Source organism: Vulpes vulpes, chromosome 8, assembly GCF_048418805.1.
Source record: "Vulpes vulpes isolate BD-2025 chromosome 8, VulVul3, whole genome shotgun sequence".
Classification (NCBI taxonomy): Eukaryota; Metazoa; Chordata; class Mammalia; order Carnivora; family Canidae; genus Vulpes; species Vulpes vulpes.
The window spans coordinates 27,358,562-27,378,731 of NC_132787.1; the positions used below are offsets into that span (position 1 = coordinate 27,358,562).

Consider the following 20,170-nt stretch of genomic DNA (forward strand, 5'->3'; position numbering starts at 1 on the left):
GCAGAGACACAGGCAGAGGGAGATCCATGTAGGAAGCCCGATGTGGGACTCAATTCTGGGGCCCAGGATCACGGCCTGGGCTGAAGGCGGCGCTAAGCCGCTGAGCCACCCAGGCTACCCATATGTGCAATGTCATATCTCTTAGTATGTGCCTTCTAGTTCTTTAATTTTTCAAAATAGTAACTACTGTGGCCTCCACTATACTTTTTTTTTCTTTTCATAAATTTATTTTTTATTGGTGTTCAATTTGCCCACATATAGAATAACACCCAGTGCTCATCCTGTCAAGTGTCCATTATACCTTTAAGATATTAGAACCACTTTGTTAATTTTTTCAAAGAATTTTTTTTCAAAGAATTTTCATTGAGAGAATATTAAATCGGGCCATCCATGAACATGGTATACCATATCCATGTCTCTATTTATTCAAGTCTTATATCCTATAATACATAATGTTTTCACGATGAACATTTTTTGTTAAGTTAAATCAGGTAAAGTTTGGCTTGAAAGCTAAAAATGAATTTTCACATGTTTCAGGGGTTATAAAAACACTAAAACTGCCCAAGGTTACATATATCTACAACACCTAAAACAGTCTAGGATCTGATCTTTCACAGGAACAGTCTGCTGAACACTGTGTTATTTCTTAGATATTTCAGTTTTGTTTTTCCTACTATAGTTAGTATTAACTCCACTGTTCAAAATAAATGTTACAACCACATGTAGTTACTTAAATTTAGAGAACTAAAATGAAATACAATTAAAAATTCTGTTTCTCAGTGACACTGGTAACACTGCAAGTGTCCAACAATGGCAGGTGGCTAGTGGCTACTATACTGGACAACACCAATAGAAGAGAGTTGGTTTTCTTCAGGTCAACCTTATTAACTTTTATTCTTTGTATTGACTTGTCTGTTGAGTCCATAGGGTTTCCAATGCAGATGACCAAAGTTATATAAGGAAGGTCACAAGCATGAAGTGACTTTTATTATCTCCCTTTGTCAGAGCAACACTTATTATTGTTTCTATTTTACAAACAAGAAAATTAACACTTGGCCAGATCTGACTGTTTACACAACTGGATTTTTTACCCAATAGGGGAAGATACAACTAAGCACTGCTGTATCTCTTCCCTTATTCAATAACCTAGCAAAAGTCAATAGGCTAAAATAGTTTGATATAAGAGGCATTTATATAGAATGGATTAGAATACATTTTTATTTTTTTATTTTTAAGTAATCTTTATACCCAATATGGGGCTTGAATTCACAACCCCAAGACCAAGAGCTGCACACTGTACTGACTACGGCAGCCAGGTGCTCTGGATCAGGATAAATTTTATAAAAAGATAAATTATCCTTTATTTGAATAATCCATTTAATTCAACAATTCAATACTAACTTCAGTATAGTTAGCTAGAGCCCAAAACATGGAAGGTATCATACCATGTGCCTAATAGAATAAAGAACACTTTTAAACGATGAGAGATGGGCTACTTTGTGGGATAGTAGGATTCCTATCATTGGAAGTATTTAAACCCAGGTCTTAAGTGGCTAGTAATGTAAAAACTATTAAGGGTATGCACAAATCTAACAAGGTGGGTTGTACAGTATCAGTCAAAGCCAGCTGAGACAATGCAATAAAAATCCATTCATTTCTGTACCTGAACTTCACCAAGGCGGTCTAGCTGTTCTTGCATCTGGTTCCTGGTAACAGTTACATCATATTCTAACTTATCATATTCTCTCCATGCTCGTTCCAGTTCCTAAAATCAAAGAGTGTTAATTACTTTAATGGGGAAAATGTGCCTTTACATTGTTATTACTGTAATGACAAACTTTTTAGGTTTTAGAAAATTGTGTATATTGGGCAAAATAAAAACTTTTGTAATTTATTTTTCCTTTTCTTTACTGTATAAAGCATTTTCTTATCTGTCATGATTAAAATTTCTCCATAAATAAAAAAACACTAAATAGGTTGTGTTTTAGCATGTTGGATTTTCAGTAACACCAGAAGCCTGACATATCTCTACTTGGAATTTACAGTAATGTAATAAACCTAATTCAGCTAAACAAGTCGGTGAAACCCTGCTCATAAAGACTCAATATAGATGTTATTTTTCTCCTTTGGAAAAAAATCACCCCCTCACCCTAAAATCACAGAGGAAATTTTCACATTGGTCTTTAACCACCTGCCATCTATTGAATATGGAATGATTCTCTATATGGTCAAAAATACCATCTCACTGTTTCAGGATACTATCTACGGTACTGTAGGTACTCTTCTATGGGTTGTAATTACTCTTCATACATTTCAGAGTTCTATGAAGTCAACAAATTGATAAAGTAAGGCACGGACTCTGATTAGTTTTATCACTAGTATCTAGTGTGGTACTGCACAGGTAGCATAAACAACAAATACTGAACACTGTTGTAAAATGAATTAGTAACTCTTGTCTAAGAACCTTCCATGACCAAAGATTTCATGCCCTGAACTGTGATGAATGAAGCCTGCCCTGGGAAATGTCAGTTTAACAGCAATAGTCTTAGGATAAGGAAAGAAGGAACTGAGAATGGAGGAAAATTACTTTAAGTAATTAATATTACTTAAAATAATCTAAACATGTTTTAAAATTGAAGAGTAGTTGATACAATGTTACATAATAATCTTAACAGTTTGGTCTTAAGGGTTGTCCTTTTATTTTTTTTTATTTTTAAAGATTTTATTTATTTATTCATGAGAGAGAGAGAGAGAGAGAGAGAGAGAGAGAGGCAGAGACACAGGCAGAGGGCAAAGCAGGCTCCATGCCGGGAGCCCGATGCGGGACTCGACCCCTGGTCTCCAAGATCACACCCTAGGCTGAAGTCAGCGCTAAACCGCTGAGCCACCCGGGCTGTCCTTTTTTTTTTTTTTTTTAAGATTTACTTATTTATTTATTCATGAGAAAGAGAGAGAGAAGAGAGAGAGAGGCAGAGACAGACACACGCAAAGGGAGAAGCAGGCTCCATGCAGGAAGCCAACATGGGACTCGATCCCGGGACTCCAGGATCACACCCTGGGCCAAAGGCAAGCGCAAAACCGCTGAGCCACCCAGGGATCCCCCACCACTGGAGATTTTTTATCATCTCTATATTATATAGGTAATTGATTTCACAATGAATTAAACTGATTTCACAATGAATAAAATTTTTAAAAGGTAAAAGTGAAAAAGGACTAAAGATTTTTATCTCATCAATATTGTGTAAATATTAGTCTTCTTACTTGGCTTCAGCAAACTATTTTTACCTGAATAAATAAGGTTGGTTGGTTGGTTATTTATTTATTTATTTATTTATTTATTTATTTATTTATTTATTTATTTATTATCTCCAGACCCAATGGCAGCCCAGCAATTAAGTAGGATGGCATTGGCAGTCTAACACCTAGCCTCTTTTGTAGAAAAGCCAGGTTTAGGGTGGGTCTAAAGGCTATAAAGGCATCCAAATGTAAGAACATTTTAGGAAGGTAAGAATCCTTATCTTTCTTATCCTAAAAGTACAGAAACATACCTTCCAGAGTCAGAGACTGAGGGCTAGAAATTATTTTAAAGGCGAAGAAACACAATATACTTTCCTTTTTTTTTTTTTTAAGATTTTATTTATTTATTCATGAGACACACACACACAGAGAGAAAGAGAGAGAGAGAGAGAGAGAGAGAGAGAGAGAGAGAGAGAAAGGCAGGCAGAGGGAGAAGCAGGCTCCATGCAAGGAGCCCGATGTGGGACTCGATCCCGGGTCTCCAGGATCACACCCTGGGCTTCAGGCGGCACTAAACCGCTGTGGCACCGGGGCTGCCCCACAATATACTTTCAAGTTTTCTAGCCTGCAAAGTCCTGCCACTGCACGGTAATATTTGGCCTGAGTCCCATAATCCTACTGAGCTTACCTGTTTCTGCCTTTACTTCTGGGCTCCTCAAACATGATTATGGGTGGGCAGAACACAAATCAACAGAGGACACCAAGAAAAGGGGCAGCACTGGCATAACATCAGTTTCTCCCAATACCTGGCTGAGCATTTTTTAAAAAATTTCTTATTTAAATTCAGTTTGCCAACATATAGTATAACATCCAGTGCTTATCCCATCACGTGCTCTCCTCAGTGCCCATCACCCAGTTACCCCATCCATCCAACCTCCTCCCCCTGGCTGAGCATTTCATTAAAGAATTCATGGATCACACAAGCACCGTGTTGAATATCTTTAAATACAGCCTTACTGTTTTTTTTTTTGTCAAGAAGATAATATACAGGTACAATAAGGCAGTTAAAAGGGGTAATGACTTTTAAACATACAATTATTGTAAAGTCACAGGTATCAAAGTCAGGAAATAGTGTTTTTGATGAAAAATGTGGAGAGTTTCATGTTATATACTGTTAGGAGAATAAATGAAAAATCTTGCAATCTACAACCACATGGATGATTCTCACAATGTTGAAAGAAGCCAGAGTATATACTACATGATTAACCTTTTATAAAGTTCAAAAATAAGCAAAAAGCTAACATATAGTTGAAAAATCAGGTAGTGGTGTTCTAGGGAAGCAGTCACCGGAAGGGGAGTTTCTGGCATGCTAGTAAAAATTCAACGTCTTGATATGGATGTCAGCCACATCTGTGCACTTAAATTGTGCACTTTTCTGAGAATATGTTATACTTTAACAAAGGTAAAAAAAAAAAAAAAAGTATGTGCATGTTTAAGATTGTTACAGGGATGGCAGAAAACTTCAAAAATTTGACTGAGTCTAATTTAGGATGTGGAACAAGTAAAATGAGGATTTTAATACCTAACAATGGAGCCAGAATGAACACAGATTATGATCTTTATTAAGAAAGTATTAGGACTAATGATTCATCTCCAAGTTTTTTTTTCCCCATCTCCAAGTTTTTAATGTAATAAGACCTTTCCTTTCCTTCCCCCCTCCCTTTTTAAAAAAAGATTTTATTTTTAATAAAATTAAATATATAATTTATTATATATTATAATATATGTAATATATTAATTATATTAACATATTATATTAATATATATATTACTAATATATTAATATATAATAATATATTATATATAATATAATAATATATTATTATATATTTGATAATTATATATTTAATAATTATATTATTATAATATAATTTTTATACACCCAACCGTGGGGCTCGCATTTACTATCCCAAGGTCAAGAGCTGGACGCTCTAATGACTGAGCCAGCCAGGTACTCCTCCTTTTCTCATCCAATATCAATGGCAATTTACAACCAAATCCACCCATGGGGACAGCAACACAATGTGCTACATACTTATAAATGTGTAATCTTTATTTATAATCTTTAACTTGTATCTGTAGTTTCTAATATCTTTGAAATAAAACTATTTTCCATTTCAAACAAAGTGGTTATTGTTTATTATGCAAGTTTAAATAAATTTGTACAATTATAAATGTAGAAAAACTAGAATACAGGGAAAGAAAAAGAAAAGATACCTATTATTGTAATACGCTTTTGTTAGCATTTTTGTGGATTTTCTTTTAATCTTTCTCAGGCATACACAATGGAAATTTCCAAATACACACAAAAGCCAAGACCCGCTCCGAATTCAACAGTGCAGATATGTGGCCAGTCTGTTTTCATCTACAGTACTCATACTCTATCTTTGCGGGATTATTTTAAGGCAAACACAAAGCATCATATCATTTCATTCATAAGTACTTCAGTATGTATTTTTTATTTATTTATTAAATTTCAAAATTTTTATTTATTTATTTGAGAGAGAGAGAGACTGAGAGAGAACATAAGCCAGGGGGAGAAACAGAGGGAGAGAGAAGCAGACTCCCCACTGAGCAGAGAGCCTAAGGTGGGGTTTGACCCCAGGACCCTGAGATCATGACCTGAGCTGAAGGCAAGATGCTTAACAGACTAAGCCACCTAGGCACCCCTTTTATTTTATTATTTTATTTTATTTTATTATTTTATTTTATTTTTTAAAGATTTTATTTATTTACTTGGGAGAGAGAGAGAGTACCAGCAGGGGGTGAAGGGGAGAGGGGCAGAAGGGCAGAGAGAGAGAGAAGCAAGCAGACCCCTTCTTGAGCAGGAAGCCAAACATGAGGCTTGATCCCAGGATCCCAGGATCATGGTAGAGGCTTAACCAATGGAGCCACTTAGGCGCCCCTTAGAATGTATTTCTAAGGAAAAGAAAACAAAATGAAAAAATAACGTGGAAATTCTTGCTTTAAAAATCCTTAACATACACCCCTTAAAAATAATTCTTTTTAAGGATTCTATTTGTTTGAGAGAGTGTGAACGCACAAGCAGTGAGAGAGATAGAGGGAAAGAAACAAGTAGATTCCCCAGTGAGCTGGGAGCCCAATGTGGGTGGTGCTTAATCCCAGAACCTCAAGATCATGACCTGAGCTGAAGTCAGACACTTAACTGACTGAGCCATCCAGGTGCCCTCTCCTTAAGAATTTTTAAAAGAAAATTACAACAATTTCCCTGATCCTCTTCTCTATTCCCTTGCTACTCATATGGGAATGAGATTGGGTCACTTGCTCTTCAGAATTTCTCCTATTCTACATTTTGCTAGTTGAATTCCTGTGGTATTCCTTACATGCTCTTCTGTTTCCCTTTATTTCCTACAAATTCGCAGTTACATACTGAAGCTTGTTGAGATTCAGATTTGACTTTTTGGTAAAAATACCTCACAACTACCGTTGCGTGCTTTCTACTGCAGCACATCAGGAGGCATATCACATCTGACTATCTCTTTTTTTGGGGGTGGGGATGTTGTATTATAATTATAAAATAACCAGGTATTTAAATATTATCTTGAGGGTGCCTGGGTTTAGATGGTTAGGTGTCTACCTTTAGCTCAGGTCTCAGGATCCTGGGATAGAGCTCTGTGTCAGGCTTCCTCCTCAGCGGGTGTTTGCTTCTCCCTCTCCCTCTGCTTCTCCCCTGCTGCCAATGCTATCTCTCAAATAAATAAAAATCTTAAAAAAAAAAAAATTATCTTGGGGCACCTGGGTGGCCCAGTTGGTTGAGCGTCTGACTTTTGGTTTTAGCTCAGGTCATGATTTCATGGGTCATTAGATCTAGACTTGTGCAGGCTCCGCACTCAGTGGGGAGTCTGGTTGAAGATTCTCTCCCACTATCCCTCCCTCCACTCATGCATGTGCTCACTCTAATAAAGAAATAAACCTTTAAAAAATAAAAATCTTTCAAAACAGGTTTCATGCCAATCCATGGGTTTTGATGAACTACTATAAAAAATAACACTTTACTATAGCCATGTTTCTCAGAAACTCTTTATTACACTGAGAATGAATGAGTATATGAAGATATTTAATGTGCAAGCTTCTCCCCAAGGCAGTTAAGTTCTGCTTCTGTGTCCCTGTAAGTTTATAATCCTAAACTCTAGTATATCCCCTGGAGTCTAAAATCTGTTTACTTACGGTTCTCTTAGCCAGAATCCAACTAAGAACACAAACCAGTTTAATGGGTGTCTATATACATCCTGCTTATTCACTGTAATCCTGGGTAATCTCTCTCAGTTTTCCATTTTTAGCCACTGCAATAATAGTACCCATGCCAAGGCGTTATGAGGATTATTATGCACGTAAAGTACTTAGAATCTAGCACCCAATAACTGCTCCAAGAAATATTCCTGATTACCCTTATTACTTCATATATTGGTATTATGTTACAGCGGATAAATGCAAAGTACTAGGACATGATTCAAGATGAATGGGAGGCCTTTACATCTGCTCTGTGATGTCTGAAATTCCAGTTTTGGATTTTTGAGTAAGATAATTTAAATTTGATTCCAAGTTCCGGAAAATACAGGTTATGTGACTACATAAATAGTGAAATGGAGTAGAAAGTAGAAAAGCCTTGGAATTAAAAAGTCCTTGGTTTTGGTGTTGATTCTGTTCCTTATTAATTATGATTCCTGGAATCATCTCCTAAATAAGCCATCTTAACCCAGTTCCTCATCTTGGGCTTTGCTTTCAGAAAAGACCCCAAACTAAGACAGTGACACACTGAAAAATTTTAAGCATCACTGATTATTATTACAACTTTTCTCACTAATCAGGCTTAGGTAAGAAGTAGAAGAAAAGTGAGAACACAGAGGCATTATGTGCTTAAAGTATGTAAGTTTGTTGGATGGGGCTAATAGAGGAAAGATAGAATACCAAAATAAAGAAAACATAATGGGGAGACTGTTTTACATGTCTGCTTTGTGTTAATCCCAGTTTTATGTACCTAAATGGCCAACCAGGTGAGGAGAAGATATTCTCAGAATCAAAGCTTTGATCTATAGAACCATTAATGTTAAACCTCTTGTATCTTTTATACTTCATGACTTGGATTTGAACCAATGACCTCAATCAACTGTGAAAGAATCCAGAGGAATCCTCTGGGATTCTGCCAGAAAAAAATGTAATTCAATTTTAAATCTAGTCAACATCCACTGAATGTCAGCCATATGCTGTTAAGGATCATTTGTAGCCTTGAGCTACAAATATGAGTAAGTTTACAAAGGCAAAAGTTATATTCTACATAGTAAGACATGTCTCAGAAGAATGAATTGAGGATTATAATGACCACTGAATAACCTGAAGCCAAAGAAAAAGAAAACTGGAAAGTGATCATATGGGTAACAACCAGAAAATGGGACATTTAAACAATTAATTCCTACTAAAACATTTTTTAAAATATTTTATTTATTTATTTGACATACAGAGAGTGAGCATGCATGCACAAGCAGGGGGAGCAGCAGAGGGAAAGGGAGAAGCAGGATCCTTACTTAGGGAGCCTGATGTAGGGCTAGATCCCAGGACCCTGGGATCATGACCTGAGCCAAAGTCAGACACTTAACTGACAGAGCCACTCAGGCACCCTCTACTGAAACATTTTTAAACCTACTGATCAAATTTAAGTTACTAAACTCATTTGGTAAGGGAAAAAATAACAGTTCAATTGAACATTGTATATCCTCAGAATTTTTTAAAACAGATACCAAATCATAAAATGGCTCCCAACTACATTTTTTTTAAGTAAAGATTTTATTTATTTATTCGTGAGAGACAGAGAGAGAGGGGTAGAGACACAGGCAGAGGGAGAAGCAGGCTCCATGTGCAGGGAGCCGGACATGGGACTCGATCCCCGGTCTCCAGGATCACACCCTGGGCTGAAGGTGGGCGCTAAACTGCTGAGCCATGAGCCACCCAGGGTGCCCCAACTACATTTTGATTTGACGCAGGCTGCCATAGGGATACTGAGTTTTTCATTAGCTTGGCATTGACAGTTTAGCCCCATTTCCCCTTTCTAATGTCATATTCCTAATTCCTAATATTCCTCTATTCCAGACAGTTACTTTTATTTCTTATTTCTCCAAACTAGTCTCCCACATTCTCATCTCTGTGTTGTGGTTCAAGGCATTTTGTCACTCTTTACTGCCCCTTTGTATCCAAATCCTACATCCCATTGGTTAACTAGGTGACTACTTCTTTGTAGACATTGCAGGTGCTTTTATTTCCTTTGTGACTCTATTATGAAAACCTATGTAGATTAAAATCTTCAGGATTAAGCTTGCAAGACCTGGGTTTGAATTCTAGGCATAGCATTCATTAGCTTTTAACACTGGGTAAGTCATTCGGTTCAGTCATCAAAATTTTTTTAAAAAGCAGGCACCACACTGAGCATGGAGCCCAACAAGGCTCTTAAACTCACGACCCTGAGATCAAGACCTGAACTGAGATCAAGAGTCAGATACTTAAAAGACTGAGTTACCCTAGTGCCCCTCAATCATCAAATTTTTAATGCACATCCCACTGGGGTACATTGAGCTGGAGCTAAAAGTACAAAGATGAACAAGACAGAGTTCTGATTTCAAGGAGATCACAACTAAAAGGATATTAAATTCTTTTAAAAAATCTATGAATACCACAGTACAATTAAGAGAATCAATGAAATGATGGAAATAACAGTATTTAAAAATAAGAATAGGTATTTTAAATATAGGGTATTAAGAAGCACAAAACCATGTGCTGATTTATTTGCAATCATGATATATATATATTCCTTTTAAAAACTGCTCACATTTAGGAAACTGATTCAGTGTTTAAAATTGAAAGAAGCCATGTGGAGATTCTGCTAGCTTGGAAGACCTCTCTTAGTTATGCTGTAATTGTCTGTGGACCTTCTTAAAAGGTAGCTGCTGCCTACCTGAAGTTATCGACAAGGGTATATTAGCAGTTTTCCCTTTGTAACAGGTGGCTTTTACTAGGATTTTTCTTTCAAAGGGCTGCTTGGGTAGGAGCGCTTACTAGGTTTAGAGATAATGGGGTCACAAGACCTAAAGCAGACTGTTTAAATAGTCAATTTATAAACTCTGATGAAGAGTTTTAGATTTGGTAATCCCAAGTGATATAAAGCATCAGGAGTATAAGTTAAAGGATTCTAATTATGTTTCTTATTCAAACTTACCTAAACTGAGATCACACAGTAGCTATGAAATGATAATATCAATGGCTTCTTAAAAGCATTTCACAGGGGTCTTTTATTGAAATGGTTGATTAAATGAATTCAATGACCACTTTCCCAAAATTATTCTCTCTCTCGAAAATCCATGAAATATTTTTTTTTGTAAAAAAAAAATTTTATTTTCAAGTTATCTCTACATCCAATATGTGGCTCACACTCACAACCCTGATATCAAGAGTTGCATGCTTTACCAACTGAGCTAGCCAAGTGTCTCGAAATACTTACTCTCTTAATGTAATAAATGTTAACACATTTAAGAAGTGTTTATTTGGGGGCGCCTGGTTGGCTCAGTTGGTTAAGTGTCTGCTTTCGGCTCAGGTCATTATCCCAGGGTCCTAAAATCAAGCTCTCCATCAGGCTCCCTACTCGGCAGAATGCCTGCTTCTCCCTCTCTCTCTGTCCCTGCTCATGCTTTCTGTCTCTCTCTCTCAAATAAATAAAGTTAAAAAAAAAAGTTTTCCTTTGAATAATCCATAAGTGGAGTATTTATCTCCCTTGTAAAACAAGTACTTCACAAAGAAAAGAATGCTTATAAGAGAAATAATTATATTTATTTTACACCAGAAAAAAAATCACCCCTTAATTTTTATTATTAATAACAAATTAATTTCTTGCTATAATGTAGAATAATCCTAAAGACAGTCACATTACATAGCAGCAAATAGAAGCAAAGAACCACATAATATTTCAGGGACTCTTACTTGAAAAAAATCTGCTACTTACGGCAGTGGCTCGAGAGAGTTCTCTACATGTACTAAGCAGTCCATTTTGTAAATCGTCCCTCTGTAACACCACGGTCTGAATGGCTGCTGGGTTATCTGCATTCATTTCTATCTCTTGGCTGGCTGATAGCAAAGCTTGCTCAAGCGTGTACTATTATAATAAAAATAATTACACTTAATGTTCTACATCATTGAATTAATTCTTTTTACTTTAGTTTTATCAGTGTCTTGATAATAAGCATAAAAAGTAACATCAATTGTAGATAATAAACATAATTGTCCTACTTTCTCCTTGTGGAGTTGCTGAAGTTTCTCTTCCAGAGCATGTACCACTTTATCTTGTTCACATAACCGGCTCAACTTGGCCTAGGTTTTAAGAGAAAATCTGTTGTTAGCAATTTTTTATTTTTCATCTAATTGGAGGTAGACAGTCCTGTAACTGAAGGTAAGTGTAACAAGAAAACACATTTAAAATAGCCAAAGAATACCTAATTAGGTCAATATTTATTTTAGTCAGTAAAATAAAAAATAGCTTTTAAAGATACAATGCTTAACATGCATATAAAGTGAAAAAGCCTTTCAACTACACTATTTCACCTAAATAATTCGAGATATTCTTAGTAATGGAACAGTCTCATATAAGTTTAAGTCATTTCAATGTGGTTAATACTTTTTCCCCTACCAACTACTAGATAGGTTAAATGATATATACAGTACTTAATGAAAATATCAACTAGATTCTGTTTTTATGTTTTAAAAATTATGCTCTTATGTTTAGAAATAATATAAACAAAAGATTGCTTCTAACTGCTACAGTACAAAAAAAATTTGCTAAATGGAGGAAAAATATCATTTTCAATAGTTTAAAGGTTTGAAATTCTTAGTAAATCCCAATTTTTAAATTATGAAAATATCAGAGGGTACTCCATGAAAATTTCAATGCTATAGTAAACTAGTTTTTCAGATGTTTGAAAATAAAAACCCTGGATAAGCTATAAATATGCCCCAACTTGACTGCATAATGACAAGTATGCAAGAAACTGGAGATTTCACTTTGTTTGCCATTCTTTGCCATTTATCTATTAAAGTATTTGTTAGACAAAAAAACTTAAGCTATACCAAATGGAATATACTGAAAGGAGAAGGTATAACTCAATAGAATAAAACTAAGAGAAATGAGAGAAGAATGAGACACTGTATAAAGAAGAATGCATGGTAAGGCAGCCAATCTACAATACAATGAAAAAAGAAAAAAAAGATTAAATTTTAAAAGGAAGTAGTCAGAGGCTAACACTTTCTCTAGAAGACAATTTTACTTTGTCTCCAGTCCTACATACTTTTTTTGATCAGCAGTGCTTTTTACTTTCCTTTAAGTGATTCTCAGTATGATCAACTGCTAATTACAGATGGGGAGTTGATGATTTAATTTAACCTAATTGTAAAAGAAGAAAAGGCTACTTTATTTGGTGTCATTTTGGAGAGCAAGGGAGGAAGAGGAAGCTTTTTGTTATGCTTAATGTTTTGGCAGAGAATATAACAGAATACTGACAATATATAGCATACTAACACTTACATCAATATCCACTTCTTCAGGTCTGTATTTGTATAATGTGCCTCTACATTCATCTTGTGACAACTATGGGAAAAAATGTTAGGTAGCAAGTTTAAAGATAATATTTAAAAAATATATTTAGCCTATAACATTTTAGATTTAGATAACAATAACAAAATGGGATTTTAATGATTCTTATACTTTAAGAAGTTTAATTCAAACACAGATCATTACAAAAGTAGAAAAAATTTAACAGTGATACAATATGCAAGATACATAAAAATGATGTTAACTTAAGCTTGTCAAATAAAATAATAAGTTGGTCAAACAAATTATACAGCACCTTACATTTTCCATTTGTAAGACACACATTATTTTACTGAAAAATTGACAAATACAATCATAGCAACTATACTGAATCAATATTCGAACCAGGCATAAGTCAAAACCATCTTTCACGGTATACACATAATCACACAACTGTGTATGTGTACACTCAAATGTCAACACATCTTAGTACAACTTTATTAACAAAACCTGTAACATACTGCATACATATACATAATATATAAACACACATACACAATATAAACTTATCTTGTTCTTCTGTCTTAAGAACTAAAAGATAATGGGGGAAAAGGATGGGTTTAATTGAAAAGAGGAAACTCATTCAAAACCTCTTAAAACTGAAAGCCTATGTTGTAAACTATGGATAGTCAAATTACATAGAAAGTTTATATGGACTCATTGACACCATTTGTCTTATGATACTATAAGAAATTACTATTCCGTGCATTTAAACATCCTTTCTTCAGCTTCTTCCCAATACCTTTTGGTCAAACAAACCTTCATTTCTGCTTGTGTTTATCAAGATTTCAAAAGCCATCCCCGTCAGATATACCATAGATAACATCATAGCCTCTGCAGGCAATATTTCACGCTCTCTCATCTTTCGACTTTATATTGACTGCTAAGACAGTAACAAAAACATAGCAGGAAAAATTTACTTGGGCTCATTGCATTTTACTAAGTGGCACACTTTTTCTCAAAGTGGGGATGGGAATAATGTATTGCCACTACATTCTAGATTGTAAAATTAAACTTCATATAAACACATATAAATGCATAAAATTATGAAAATGTGTCAGTTATAACTATATATGCCCACTCTGTAAAAAAAATTGCCAGTTACATTTTTAGAAGGAGGCAAAATTTAAACAGCAGATAACTTTGAGTGGATCTAGAAATGTGGGTATCAAGCTAAAAATGTAAGCATTACAAACATACAATAAAAAATCCTGGATTTACGTGTTTCATTTCAAGACATTACTTTCACGTCCTCATGCAAATGAATCTGTGACCAGTTAAGGGTATGCAGTGATTAAACAAAACTTTCGTAGAAATGAATTATCACATGAAAAATGAATTTAATGACAAAAGTCAGAATAAAGATTATTGAATATGTCCTAAGAAGCATCAATTGGTCATTCTAAATTAAAGCACCTAGATCCAAGAAAAGAATTTGTACTCTTATCTGAAAAAGTTTTAAAAATGCTTAGATCCATGATAAAAAGATAATTCCAAAATTAAATTTTCTCATTTATAAGGTATCAGAGATGTAAAGCCTTTAGCTACTAAATGCCCAAATACACTTTACTTAATAATATTTATTTATTTTATTATTTTTTTTGGGGGGGTCTTAATAATATTTAAAGTTAAATGCAAAACAGCTTTACTAAACCAGAGACTGTAAGTTTGAATGTAGCTGTGGAAAGTGCTACATCTAGATTAAAATATGAATTGTATCCTATATCCCAGGGTCAAGAGAAAAAAGACTAGAATTTTATTTTATTTTTTAAAAGATTTTATTTATTTATTTATTTATTTATTTATTTGAGAGAGAGAGAGAGGCAGAGACACAGGCAGAGGAAGAAGCAGGCTCTATGCAGGGAGCCTGATGTGGGACTCGATCCCAGGACTCCAGTATCACACCCTGAGTCGAGACAGGCACTAAACCACTGAGCCACCCAGGCATCCCAAGACTGGTATTTTAAAAGTAAAATTTAGCAATCTGTAATAAAAATTTAGGGTACTGGAATACTGTTTTTATTTAGGGAATCCACCGTATATTCATTTTCACACAAGTTGGCTAATTAACAAAGAATGTGTTCTGTGTTGCTGTAATTTAAGAGTGATGGATCCTTATAGCCATAAAAATAAAAATATATTGCACAGTAAGTTAGATTTATTTCATTGTTTCTCTATTTTTAATACTACTGAAAAATTTATTTAAACCCTGTATCATTATTCAATAAAAATATTTATTAGATGCCAACGAAATCTTAAAATAATCAGCCTTCCACTATATATTGCTTTTACTCATCAGAAGAAAAGAAGAAAACAAGATTATTCTTTAAATAATTAACTTTGAAGCATGGCCTATTTTCCATTACTGATAATAACTACTGAGGCTTTTCATAAGAAAAGATGAATATAATCTATTTTTAAAACTTCCATCTAGAATTGAAGAAGTTTGCTACTTAGTCTTCATTGTGAAAATTCTACTAATAAGAAAAAAGTAATTTCATGAATATTCCCATTAACAAGTTCTGCATAAAATCATGTTTCCTGGCAATACTTTTTTCAAATCATTTTTCAAATTCATCTTTAGCAAAAGAAAAAAGTTCTGGGTTGAATACCTTCTTTTGAAGTGCCTCAGCAATACTAGAAAAGCAAATGAAAATGGTCTATGTAGAATTATGTAAGGTTGAGCAGTGCTCAAGTTTCAATTTGAGAAGTGCATTATACAGACTTTACAGACATGCATGCATACATATAAGGATATGTGCTTTATTTAGAAATAACTTTTTCATAATAAAATATCTAAGAATATTTAAAACACTGGGTTGGCATTAAGTTAAAAATATTACTTTTGTTAGTCAAAATTTACCTTTCTACAGTATCCCATCCATTTTAAATATGTGACTATATATATATTTTAAAGTTTATAAATGTATATAGACCCTAAAAAGGATTTTGGGGGAAATATTTTATAAAATTAGATATTTTATGAGGACTCAAAAATGCTCACAGGACTTAGGTATTTGCTAATATTAATCTGTACCTTTAAAAACAATTATTTGTCAAGTGATTAGTTTCACTGATATTTTGTAAAAATGTAATTGTGAAAGATGGTAGAATGATTAATAAGTGTAGAGGGATTTTCAACACAATGTGCACTGATTTAGCATCGGTTTTGATTCAGTTTTAGGTCCTTTTTATATTACCAATTATAAGAAAATTCCTGTATAGGTAATTTTTCAGGTGTGCTCTGTTTTCTAAGAATATGTAAACATAAAGGTTCTCATGCGAGAAAACCCAATGGCTATGATTCAGAATAACAGGTCATAAACATTATATTATATTATTAAATATTATATTGCCATTATATTTTCAGTTGTATTTCAGGAACCTATTAACACGGGACTGTAATGCAATGTCAGAGAAGCAAACTGTAAGAGTGTACAATATAAACTTCCATGAAGATTTCCTTTAGATAATGGTATTGTAAGGGAAATCTGGAGGAAAAAAAATAAGATCTAATTTCAGTTTATGCAAGTTAATAAAATTTAGGAAGTGTGTCTGAAGGTCACTGTTATCCACCAGTAGTGCCCTCTAACAATTAAGTACTTTATTAATGGATGATTTTAAAAAAAGGACTGACTGATGACAACCTCACCTTGATGGGACTGAGAGTCAACACTGATTACCTGGTCATCAGTTGCTTATCTCATGCCCAGGAATGGCTGCTGATACTAGCCATTCAGATCTTTCTGTTTTGTACAATTATAGTTTTTTTTTCTTTCAAGTACTCATATATTCAATAAGGAAATATAATAATGAAGAAATATATTTCTATAAATAAACCTATTGCTCTGGTCAGTGATGCTACTATATAGGACCACTCTCAGATATTGCTACACATTTGGAAAACTCCAATCAGAACTTTTTGTGCAATGGAATAATTTCAATCAGCAATAACTTCTGCATCATCAACCCTGACTACTGATCAATCTAAAAAAAAGAAAATCCAAACCAAAGCAAACTGAAAACCCAGGCTATCACTCTTCCTGAAAATATGCAAATATGAAAAGTGAAAGTATAACCTATTACAACAAAATGCCTTTGATCTCGTCAATTTATCATATAAAGTGATAAAGTGACAGCTTCAGACACTGAAAAAGGTAGAATTCCAGAACAAGGGCCGAAGGTACTCAGCAGTGGCATTTTGGAATGAAATGTCAAGATTATATCATCTGATTACTTTAAAAATACAGAGGTTTCATTTACTTTTGAAAAGTAAAGCTGTTTAACTTTAAATATTTAATACTTCGTTTCTTTATTGATAGAAAACTTTGCTCAAACACATTACATTGTTTTGAAAACTGTGCTCCTAAGAGTCACCTTACTTACCTTCCTACCTAGAGTTTAATCTCCCAGATAGGAGGCCCATCCATGATGCTGATTCTGAGATGACTAAAGCAAACCAGTGGCCTGTAAAAGCCAGGGAGTTCAAGGTGCTCCTTTTCATTAGGTGCTTTTACATATTTTAATTCAAATACATTCATTTTTCATGTTAGTTATTTTTCTTCCTCTATATGAATTTTAAAGTATTATAACAGGTCAGAGGCCACAGTAATTTGAAGGTGTTGAAGTGGAAGAAGCTGATGTTGCAAAACACAGAGCTAAGAACATTTAGACCATGAAATATAAAAAAATTGGGATAGAAATGTATAAAATGACTTCTTTTGCAGATCTGCAGATTACCAAGGTCCTAAATTAAAGCCAACCAGCTCCATGGCACATGTTTTGAGTTAGGGAAAAGAATGAGGTAAGATGATGCATATGATGGCATAAGAATGATAAGAATACTGGGAGAAGATATTCCAGTATGTTATGAAGTGGCTACTATATACCACAGGTCTTACTATATACCACAGTACAGAAACTAGATTTAAACAACTCCCATACAAATATTATCTATTCCTAAGACAGTGGAGTAGGGTAGAGTGTTATGGGGGCTGCCCCTAAAAGGAAAAAAAGATTTTTTAAAAAAGTTTTCCCTAGAAATCAGTTCTAATGCTTTTAGAATTAATCGAAATTAATGGCAATCTAGTAAAAAAAATTTGCAAATGTACTGCAGACCTCCAAGTACATATCAATCAAATACTCTGCACAAAAACTTCAGGAAAATGGCACACTTAATATTCAACGGCAAAATGTTCAGCAAAGCCATGCTAAGAATACTGCAGCATCTTAAAAAGCATGGATGAATTGCATTTTTCCAAAGAGACATAAACAAAAAATGAAATAAGAAAACACTAATGTTATGAGTAACTCTGAGGATAAACCAAAACTGTCACTGAGGGATTTTGCAGATGATAAAGCAGTATCATTCACTGTCCAAGACCTTACTTGCTGGTACAGTTGGGGTCTTAGCGCCGAGTTCTCAATCATTGTGTGAACCATGGTGATAATAGGTTCATTTTCTTTCATCTATTTCAAATCAGGAGGAGCATACAGCAAACATCAGTTTACAGCATAGCTAGATTTGAAAGACGACACTGTAAATATAGCCTCTACTTTAATATCTTCCTAATAGTGCAGTTGTTTACATTTTACCCCAAGGTTGTACAGATTTTATAAACCATTCCAAGCAAATATTAAATGCTGTAAAATACTTCCCAGGTTATAAAAAAAAGTTTACTAATTGCAATATTGCTGCAACTGCATTTTACTTTCTAAATATAATCAATATAGCCAATGAATATCCTCATATACACTAAAATAGATGATAAATCATCATGACTTATTCAAAGAATAAACTACAGAGTAACAACCTACTTAAAAGGAGAAATTGGCATCACTTAATTATTTAGTAAAAAAAAGCTTAAAACAATATTCAGTTCTTTGTAGTAGTGATCAGAAAAATACTAGTTCTTATATAATATTAAAATATATTAAAATTGTATAATATAATACTCAGTATATCTTATCATTTAGATAATCATATATTTCATTAAAGTTAATTTTGATAGACATCCATAAACATTCTATTTTGGATTTTCTCACAGTATAACACAACATGTAGAATTATTTCAAGACATGCAAACTGAAATTTATTTAGCAAAGACTTGATATATTTCCCTAGTTCCTAAAAAGGCTGAAACCATGTTTCACATTTCCAGCTATGTTGTACTTAATTACTGCCTCTAGAAAAATATTTGTTTTAGTAGGCTCTGGACTCAAGAGCTAAAGCATTCAAAAGAGAATCATCATGCTATATAGAGAGTAAAAGGCCAATGAAGTTGTACCATTTGTAAGCAGACAAGTCTGTTTTTAATGGCACTTTGTAACATACACTTTACATAATTTTCATCCTACATATTAGAGAAAATAAGCATTTTTAATATGGTTAGCAAATGCTATTTTACTGACTCCATTAAATCTACAATAAAAGTTTACTAATCTCTAGGTTAATAAATGCATAATGTAATCAAAAGATAAATCCTAAAAAATGCATTATCTAAACAATTTTATTTTCAGCCTAGTTACTAATGTTACATGTCAATAAAATGTTTTGATTGTCAAATTTAAACTGGTTCAAAATTTAAGTTTTATTCAAGCTAAATACTTTATTTTTAAAAAGTAATTTATTTTTAAATCTCAACACTTGCATATCAATCATACTCAAATTTCGTTTTCTTCCCTGCAATCCTGGCCAGTAAGCAATTAAGACATTTATTAGTGACATTTCATGTACACAGGAAAATAGATGTGTTGATATGCAGTTTAAGGCAATTTTTTTTTTACAGTGGTAGAAAGTAACGTATAAATAGACAACTAGAGATATAAATTTTTCTTTAGGAGAAAAAATTTTTATCATGGAAATTTAAGATCTCTTTATATTTTCAAGTGCCCTCTATGTTTTAAGGGAATGTTAGTTACCTTAACCAAATGTGGACCTTGGAACAGAGTGTAACTGTTTTTTGTTTTGGCTTATTCATTTGACTGTATTGATGTAACAGAAGTAAGCTTAAGTCTCTATCCACTTTAAATTTTAATTTTCAAAGCAATCTCATGATTACTATCTTTCAATAGTATACTATGGAAATTAGTCAAAAGAATACTGGGCTCAGATTATTTTGTGTTGGGTGGAGGTCAGGCACATGAAAGCTTTAAAAAATGGAGATCAGAGAGTATCCAAATGTAAACAATACTCAAGATCAAAATGAAATCGCCCACTAAGTCTCAGAA

General features: G+C 33.8%; 1 protein-coding gene across 50 annotated transcripts in view; it reads right to left on the bottom strand.

Moving 5' to 3' along the window:
• Positions 1 to 20,170, bottom strand: part of PLEKHA5 (pleckstrin homology domain containing A5) — a 241,574-nt gene that overhangs the window by 33,611 nt on the left and 187,793 nt on the right. For 24 of the 50 annotated variants that reach the window (XR_012002938.1, XR_012002937.1, XM_072765921.1 and 21 more), the window contains 6 exons: positions 18,329 to 18,409; positions 13,436 to 13,471; positions 12,875 to 12,937; positions 11,587 to 11,667; positions 11,303 to 11,452; positions 1,664 to 1,765 (listed from right to left, as the gene is read on the bottom strand). Coding sequence is in view for 43 of the 50 variants with exons in the window: in XM_072765921.1 (XP_072622022.1) it covers positions 1,664 to 1,765; positions 11,303 to 11,452; positions 11,587 to 11,667; positions 12,875 to 12,937; positions 13,436 to 13,471; positions 18,329 to 18,409 (513 nt within the window). In the remaining 7 variants the exon portion in view is untranslated. Of the gene's footprint in view, positions 1 to 1,663; positions 1,766 to 11,302; positions 11,453 to 11,586; positions 11,668 to 12,874; positions 12,938 to 13,435; positions 13,472 to 18,328; positions 18,459 to 20,170 lie in introns of all 50 variants that reach the window. The other 26 variants (XM_072765918.1, XM_072765899.1, XM_072765912.1 and 23 more) reach the window with 4 other exon arrangements.